This window comes from Dipodomys ordii, unplaced genomic scaffold (assembly GCF_000151885.1).
Source record: "Dipodomys ordii isolate 6190 unplaced genomic scaffold, Dord_2.0 Scaffold96, whole genome shotgun sequence".
Classification (NCBI taxonomy): domain Eukaryota; kingdom Metazoa; phylum Chordata; class Mammalia; order Rodentia; family Heteromyidae; genus Dipodomys; species Dipodomys ordii.
The window spans coordinates 3933007-3942235 of NW_012267312.1; the positions used below are offsets into that span (position 1 = coordinate 3933007).

The following is a 9229-nucleotide window of genomic DNA, read 5'->3' on the forward strand; positions in this document are numbered from 1 at the left end:
CAAAAATAAGTTTGTACCACTCTCCCTGAGCTTCTCTGCTCAAGGCTAATGCTTTACATGAGCCACAGCTCCACTTCATTTTTAGTGATTAATTGGAGGTAAGAATCTCACAGACTTTTCTTGCTAGATCTGGCTTTGAACTGCAGTGCAGAGATTTCAGTCTCCTGAGTAATTAGGATTACAGGCATCAACAACTAGTGTCTGACTCACTTTAGAATGTTTTACTTTTCCTAGGTCGATAATTCTTAAATACATTTTTAGGAAAAACACTTAGATCAAACCAACGTTTTAAACGTGAACTACTAATTTTTAGGTGTTTAAGGTTAAGTTAGACTGTTACATTGTTATGGGAAGGAGTATATGAAAGAGTGGATCCAAGAGATGCAGTGCAGTGGGAGAGTTTTTAGGGGAATCTTTTTGGTTCCCTTCATTCTGATGATGAAAAAGGAGGTCTTCTGAAGTGGTCCAGCAAACTCAGTCAGAACAGATGAGGAAAGGTACTGTCTTCCCTAATACCCTTCCAGTGGTCCTTGGATGGACTCAACTGTGAACTAGGCTTCAACATTGGCCAAAAGGAAAAATGGCCAGAAAACTGTCTTTTGTGGGGAATATAGCAATTGTTAAATGGACAAGGGGGTCTGCCCCCCTTGGGGGAAATCCATTTCCAATATCTTCATTTTTCACAGAGGTGCCCAGGTTTGCAAATCACCACAGTGAAAGCAGGTCCAGTGGGCTGTCTTGGCTGAGTCCATAAAGGGGGTGTGGGCTGCTGTTGATGCAAATGATCAGCATGTTGCTTGGCTGAGCACCTCCTCTTTTCCGATAAAGGTTGAACTGAGACTATAATAAATAACCTCCCAAATCAAGTCATAAGCCTGGGACAGGCGGGAAAATTACTTACTGAATTTAATGGGGTTGTATGAGAATAAGCCCAATTTTTCTACTATTTGTGTGATAACTGGGAATGAAAAGGAACAGGCACTCTACAGGATCTTCCACTCCCTCCACTTCCCACAAAAGGAGGACAGGAATAGCATTTGGTGCTTGAGGAGGGGACAGAAGAGGCAAATGATTATTGGGGACATGGGAAAGAGGGGGCTGAAACTAATTGTTTAGGTCTGGGAGAGGGGACAGATTATCCAGATAGGTCAGCAGTCAGTAAGGGGTCTGAATTAAAAGAGGAGAAGGCAAGACCAGTGAGGGAAGGGCTAGATCTAAGATAGAGGAAAGCTTGCTTAAGGATAAAGGTTGAATATATCAAGGTCCAGAAGGTTTTACAAATAGAAAGTGAAAAGGAAATAAAGATACTTTGTTTTGAAGCTGAGCCCATTGTGTGGAGACCAGAAGGGGCAGAGTCCAAGGAACACTTCCGAAAGGGTCCTTAAAGAAGAAGGCGTGAAGCCAAAGAGAGCCTAAGGCAAATGCACAGAGTCCTTCAATGGTAGGAAATAAAAGGGAAGTATTGCAAAAGGTAGGAATACTTCTAATGGTGAGGAGATAGGGCAGAAACCTAGAGCCCTGGTGAGGGAGAGATAACGGAAAGGGGGGGCGGATAAAGAACAAGACTGGAGTCTTTCAGATGGAGAGAGAATAAGGGCAGATAGTGAGGCAAGTAGTAGGGTCTACAATCCCAAAGCACCCATATATAGGTCATAAGCCAACAGAGGGTGACAAAAGGAAGAGAAAAGGAGATGACAACAAGGGTTCTACAATCCCAAAGCACTTTGGAATGTAGGGAAAGGTTCAGTCTTAGCACAGGGTTTCTGTCTGCTGATTGCCATTAATGGAAAAATTATTAGTGTCTAGGGTTGGATGCAAGGGTTGGAAATTCAGCAATGGTCCCTATCAGAGGTCACAAGAGAAAGGGAGTGCAGAGGAAAAGAAAGGGAGAGAGGGAGAAAGAGAAAGTGAGCTGAAATGATGAGGATGAAGCATCTTCTCTTTTGTAAAATTCCACCAGGGTTTTTCCACCCTAAAATGTAAGGAAAATGTTTAAGTTTAGAATAAACAAGGAGAAAAGTGACCTTTAGAAAAGGCAAGTTTTATTAGAGAATTTCTCAGTGTCCTGGCTATGGTCTGAAGAGGGCAAGAGAGCAGAAATCCTGCAGACCAAGGGGTTTTAAGGGGATGAACTGAGGGTAAGGGAGAGACTATTGAAGGAAGCCAGGGCTGTTGCTGATTGATTCATTAGTCAGTTACAGGAGACTGCCTCATTTATTATCTGAGGTACTGAACCAGCCTCTACTTACTGGGCTTTTTTGGTACCCCAAGATTAGGGGTATTATAAGGGCTAGAACATTCAATGAGTCCTTGATGTCTTAGTCCCCTATATGACAGAAATGATTTTTCTAGGACCTCACTTCGGGGTGAGGGTACTAAGGGTACTGCCTTTGTGTGGGAAATGGGAAGGGTCCTAGAGGCATATTATAAGCATGTTTTCTCCTGCAGGCCGTCCCAAAGTGTTTCACCATCAGTCCATACTGAAGAGTCTATCCTGGATTCTAGGGGGAAGACTATAGTACTCTGGTGGGGGCGGGGGACAAAAGCAACTTAACCTATAGTTGGGCTAGAGATTCCAGTGAGATTTTGGAAAAATGGTTGATAGAAGCGGAACTCTCACCAGGAGCAGGCCAAGAGTTGTGTGAACTAATGCTCTTGGGGCTGACCTGATATACCCAAACAGTAACCTTATCAGGGGAACTGGGTCCAGAAAAAAATGACACTGCATCCTTTAAGGCCATATTGTCTCCCTACCCATTTTCCTCCCTTCTGATAGAGCAAGGACCACAGGGTCATGGAGCAATGGGGCCTTCCATTGGTTTTCTTTACCAATGAGGCAGGGTCCCTGATGTTGTTTGTGCTTCCAGGGGTATTCCCTTTTATATTGGCCTCCTGTCCATAAATGAAACATGCCCTGGAATTAGGGCAGGTAACCTTTTGGATTACCTGCATGGACAGAATAAGAACATTTTGCCAATTAACCCTTCTTCAAATCCTTTTCCAGTCCAAGGACCTGCTGCCCTGGGTTGCCAGTTGTTTACTAATTTTCTATGAATAGTAGGCTGGCCAAATGAGGTAAACATTTATCTTTGCTAGGCTCTCTGGATCACATGTGTAATTTTAGCTATTCAGGAGTCTGAAATCTGAGGATTATGGTTCGGAGCCAGTCATGGCAGGAAAGTACATGTGACCCTTATCATCCATTAAGCACTGGAAAGCCAGAAGTGAAGCTATAGCTCAAGTACTAGAGTCCTAGCCTAGAGCAAAAAAAGAAAAAGAAAACCCGCTCAGGTACAGTACTCAGGCCCTTAGTTCCAGCCCTAGAATGAGCACAAAAGCATTTTTCTTTTTTTGTTCTTATTTTTAATTTAATTTTATTGTCAAGGTGATGTAGAGAGGGCTTACAGTTACATATGTCAAGTAGTGAGCACATTGTTACCCCCTTCCCTTGTTTTTCTCCCACTTTCCTTCCCCTCAGTGCTCTCCCCCCAAGTTGTGAAATTCATTTCCAACGTGTTACCTTGTGAGTATTGCTGTTGCATTGCTTCTCCTTGTCCTTTGTCTCACCATTTTGTTCCCTTTCCATTCCCTAATTCAGATAAGTGTATATACAGTACACAGGGATCTTCTCTGTATATGTCCCTGGTTGCACATTGATATATTTTTGATAGTATTTTAAGTCTTTGTGAAAAGGATACTGTGGCCTAAATATCTCCTTGATGGATAGCCAATATTCGGAAGTAATTGTGTGATTTTACTTTGACTCTAGTTAGCCTATTGAATATGGCATATCTGAAATGACTTCTCTCCCAAATTGTGACAACTAGTTGCAGGATCCAATTTGCATTCAGTTTTAGGTATGGCCTGGTCGCATGAAGTAATCTCACTCTTCTTCTGACTTTTCCTTTTCATGGAAGTGTAGTAGTGGTCATTATTACAAGAGATTCCTAAATCCTTTTAACCTTGTTCACTTCACTCAGAGAGAAGGGGCCATGGAGTCTGAAATCTCCTTGAGACATCACCCATATTGGGAACATTCCTGAGTAGTGTCTCCTCCCAGATTGTTTTCCTTTTCTAGGGATGGATGAGAAGGAGCATAAAGGTGTAAGCTCAAGGGATTTGCTTATGATGGAAACAATTCCTCCAACTCAGAAGGAAGAGTCCAGAGGAGCTTCAGGTTTTATGTAGTCAAAGGCCTCTGGACTCAGGGAGGGAACCATGGGGGGAGCATAATGTCACACAGGCCTGTGCGTCAAACCTTTATCCTCCATCTAGTCAGGATGATCTTTTAGGTAGAAAAAGACCTGGATATAGGCCACCTCTGTCCATTTTTCCTTCCTCTTACAAAAATGTTCCTGTTGAAATATACTGTTATAATTGATGCTCCCACCCTTAAGCTCACTTTCCCCTTGTAGAACAATATGAGGGACTTTAATCTTAAATTTGGAGGGTCTAAGTCCCTCCAGTGTTTCAACCAACAGGTGAAGGGAGATTCTTTAGCACCTTAGAGGAACTCATGACCATCTATAGATAAAAAATAAAGGCAACTCACAAGTCAAGGCCCACTTCTAAGACATCTCTGAGTGTGTACAAACTTCCCTTATATGGGAATACCCTTCCCACAACTATCTCCAACATTTCTGTGGCCAAGAGGCAATGGACTAAGAAGGAAAAACTAGTTTTGGGCTGCATGGACTGGAATGATTCTCTCTTCTAGACTTTTCTCATTGCATTATACCCCAAATATTTTTGCTTTTTCAAATTACCAGAAGCAGTGAGTTCATATCCAGTGGGAGAAAGGGCAGGAGAGCAGTAACTAGGGCCAGGACAGCTAATGAGGAATCAATGCTCAGACTCTCAAACCATCATCCAGCATACAAGACTATTGTATCTCCATGAAGTCAAATCCCTTTTATTTATATTTATTGTTGCTTTTCCGTGTACTTGAAACTCAGGGCCTGGAAGCTGTTCCTGAGCTTCTTTTGTTCAAAGCTACCACCCTACCACTTGAGCCACAATGCTATTTCAAGCCTATTCTGAGTAGTTTATTGGAGAAAAGAATCTCAGGGACTTTCTTGCCCAGCCTAGCTTTGAACCATGATCCTCAGATCTCAGCCTCCTGGGTAGCTAGGATTATAGATAGGAACCATGGGTGCCCAACTTCAAATCTACTTTAAAAGGTAGCAGTGGCTTGGTTGTACTGGGGGAACTCACTGTGTTTTACCAATAGGTGATCTTTCTCTGGGGTCATCATATGGCCTCCTGAGATACATTTCTTAGCTTGTGTGAAGTACCAAATTGTGGAGATGTGACTGAGGAGTGCCTCCAATTCAGTGCTTACATTCTTTTCCAGAGGGTCAAACTAGTCAATAGAAAATTTACAGAATTGGCAGGAACATTTCTTCTTCATTTTGAGCCACTGGGGACTAGTGGTTGTGAGAGTAGAAAGTCCCTACAGAAAATAAATCATTGTACTTCTGTCTGAGATTATGAAGATTTATAAGATTATAAGAACAAAAATACTACTTTCCTCAGAAAGAAAAGTGTTAGCTGCCACAGACCTCACTGTGAATCTGTGTTTTGATCCCTGGTGATGTTCCTATTGAGTCATGAGGCATTGTATATCCTCATTCAGGTCTTGGGGACTTGAGAAAGTAGGTTGACAGGAGGTCTATGAGGCCTTATAACACACTTTTGAAAAGCATGGATAAGGATTCTATTAGAACCACTGCAATTGAATTGACCACCCTTCAATAATCTCATATCTTCCCTTCCTCCCTTAGGCAAGTCTGCCTTTCTTGTCTGCCTTTCCTCACTGCTGCCAACCTAAGAGTCATCATGCCCCACGATAAGGAGCAGCAACAGTGTTCCCATGACAAAGGCCCTCAGCAGGGCCATGAGCCTCAGGGCCAAGTGGCTGCCCAGGGCTCCCAGGCTGTGGAGGAAACACTGTCCTCCCTCAATCCTGTGGCGACAAGCAGTATGCAGGTGGTTCCTGTTGTTGAGGCCCCTGAAAATCCTGGGGGTCCTCATAGCGCTAGCTCCTCTTCCACTGGCATTCATGGTGCCTGTGGAGGTGAATGTGATGAGAGCTCTAGTAGCGAAGAAGATGAGTCTACCCCATATACCATAGAGGCTCTTCTGGATAAGAAAGTGTCTTTTTTGATGAATCTCATGCTGCTCCATTATCGACAGAAAGAGCCATTAAGTAAGGAAGATATGATGAAGTTTGTCATCAGAGAGTATGAGATCCTGTATTCTGCAATCTTCAAGAAAGCCTGTCTGCGCCTTGAAGTTATCTTTGGCCTGGAAGTGAAGGAAGTGGATGCCACCAACCACTGCTTTGGCATCTTCATCAAAGAAGGCTTCACCTATGATGGGATGCAGTGTGGAGAAGTGGGCATTCCCAAGACCGGCCTCCTGATATTTCTTCTGGGTGTGATCTTCATGAAGGGCCACCGTGCCACTGAAGAGCACATCTGGGAAGCTATGAAGGAGATGGAGATCTGTTGTTGCAAGAAGCACTTCATCTTTGGCAATCCTAAGCAGCTCTTCACTGATGAATTCGTGAAGGAAGGGTACCTGAAGTACCAGAAGGGGCCTGATAGTCATCCTGAGAAGTATGAGTTCCTATGGGGTCCAAGAGCCTATGCTGAAACCACCAAGATGAAAGTCCTCGAGTTTATGGCCAAGGTTCGTGGGACTGATCCCACTGATTTCCCATCTCTCTATGAAGAAGCTCAGCTTGAGGAACAAGAAAGAGCCCTCTCCCAAGCATCAGGCCATGGTGGTTATGGTTCTGCATCTACTGAATGCTAGAGTGCCAGCAAATTCATACTAAGTGAGAGGTAGTTTCTTTAAGTAGTTGCTTCATGATAGATATTAATGTTGAAAAAATGTAGGCCTTAGCAGAACATACCATACATTTGTTTCTTTTTTTTTTGTAACTAGCGATGATTGGTTTTATAGCTTTAGTTTATTCTGACATGTAATACAGTTGGTTAGGTGAAGTAATGCAAATTCTCTTTTCTTTGTGAAACAAATTGTAAAGGATTCATTTTTTTGTTTGAGCTAGAGTAAAATAATATTTCTATAACTATTTCTTTGGAAATTGGAAGAAATTCGGCTTTAAGAACTTCAATGTCAATAGAAATAGAAAATTATGTATAGAAATATTCAGTTATTTGCTTGTTATTTATAACTCTTTGTAAATTTGATCAAATGCAGCAAGTTCTCTTATACGTATATGAAGTCAAAGGTGGATTTTTCATTTATGGCCTGAGAATAATTATTAGTTTTAAAAAGTATAGGTGTTAGTTGTCTTTTAAAAAAGCAATGTATCATCTATCCATTATTATTTTGTTTCTGTAAGTTATAAATATATTATTGTTTTCTCTTTTTTCTGTACATTTGTGATTCTTGCTAAAATCTATTTAAGAGAGGAATTGTTCAACTATTACAGTTGTGATGAAAATTTTGTTAAGATGATGCAGTGACAGCACAAATTTACAAAGAGAAAAACCAAAGCCGTGGACAACTTGCGAAAAAAAATGCCAAGAGTATTGTTGTTTCCCAATGTATTACGTTTTTTGAAGACTGTATTTTTCATTTGTTGCTCAATTTTTAGAAATTTAATAAACTTTAAAATATCAATGTTTGGGCAATATTATTTACACAATATAATTCTTGAAGAATAAATTTTTATTTTATAAAAATTAATTTGGAAAATTCTATCAATATGATTATGTGGTATAAGATAACCAATTTGTTAAGCTCTCAACTTCACAATATTTTTGGCCACAACATAGAGTAGTAAACTTTAACAATGTTTTTCCCTTACATTTTAAATATATATCTATGGGCAAGTTTATTTCATTTATAATTTGTAAGAGAAATACACTTCAAGAAATTTATCTCAGGCTTACCATTTATTTTATTTCCCTTCTGTACTGGAGCATCTGGTCATTTTGTATAATTTTAATGGTAAAATAAGATCGAACACTTGTGTTTTTTTTTGTTGTTGTTGTTTTTGTCGGTTGTGGGGCCTGAACTCTGGGCCTGGGCACTGTCCCTCAGCTCTTCAGTTCAAGGCTAACACTCTACCACTTGAGCCATAGCACCACTTCCAGCTTTTTTCTGCTTATGTGGTGCTGAGGAATCGAATCCAGGGCCTCATGCATGCAAGGCAAGTACTCTACCATTGAGCCACCTTCCCAGCCTGAGCACTTGTTTTTATTAATATAATTTTTCCAAGTAATCTTAAAATACTAGTTTTTGAGGATATTCTAGTATATATTGGAATAGAGATAGAATTTCCTAAATGATAATTTTAGCCAAAGTAAATTCCCAGATGCTGTTAATTAATGTTGAATGTGGCATGGCAATCTATAATTCCTCAATGAATGTTAATTTTCAGTTAAGTATTGGTTTGTGAAAAGTGGAGGTAGGATCAGGGACAATAGTTGTATATGAAGCATGACAGAATTGAGACTCAAAATTCTAGAGTGAAAATTGTTCTTCCTATTTAGTTGGGTTATGCTTTAAATAGAAGGAAATCACACTATGTGATTAAAGGTAATCCACAGACTTTATGCTGCATAATATTCTCTAGAAGATTTTTAGGTATAACATCATACTTTATTGAATCAGTGCTTGTTGTTCTAGGTGAGGAAGCCAGAAACTACTCTTTTACTGGGTCTTTTGTGTGTGCTAGTACTGAGGCTTGAACTCGGCCCAGACACTTCCCCTGAGCTTTTGTTCTCAAGGCTAGCACTCTACTATTTCAACTACAGCTCCATTTTCACGGTTTAGGTGATTAATTGGAGATAAGATTATCAGGGGTTTCCTGCCCAGATTGGCTTCAGACTTTGATCCTCAGATCTTAGCCTCCTGGATAGCTAGAGTTACAGGCATGAGCCATTGGCTCCTGGCTCTTTTAAGGGATATTTTAAAATAAGTAATTTTCCTTGTAGTTTGAATCAAATTCTCTTAAGACATCCTTATACCTCTAATGGAGACAAAGTGAATGAAGATGTTGATTCTTTGGATGGAAGTAAGGAGTTGGTCCTAGTAAAAAAATTCTAAGAACTGCCAGGTACAATTGTTCATGTGTTTGATCCTAACTATGCAGGAAGAGGTTGATGTCTTCAGGTTCCAGTTTCAAAGCTAGGGCAGGCAGCAGAAAAGTTCTTGAGAGTCTATCTCTAATAATGAGTAGTGGTAGAAAAAT

At 40.6% G+C, this 9229-nt stretch overlaps 1 protein-coding gene across 1 annotated transcript; it reads left to right on the forward strand.

Annotated features, from left to right (window-relative positions):
* The first annotated feature begins 5838 nt into the window (after window positions 1-5838).
* On the forward strand, window positions 5839-6819 carry LOC105993452 (melanoma-associated antigen B16-like). Its single transcript, XM_013026724.1, has one exon. The coding sequence runs from the start codon at window positions 5839-5841 to the stop codon at window positions 6817-6819; it is 981 nt and encodes a 326-aa protein (XP_012882178.1).
* Window positions 6820-9229: the final 2410 nt, after the last annotated feature.

Bases quoted from the DNA above. Each gene is read 5' to 3' on its own strand.
- LOC105993452 (XM_013026724.1), top strand. From the start codon at position 5,839: ATGCCCCACGATAAGGAGCAGCAACAGTGTTCCCATGACAAAGGCCCT.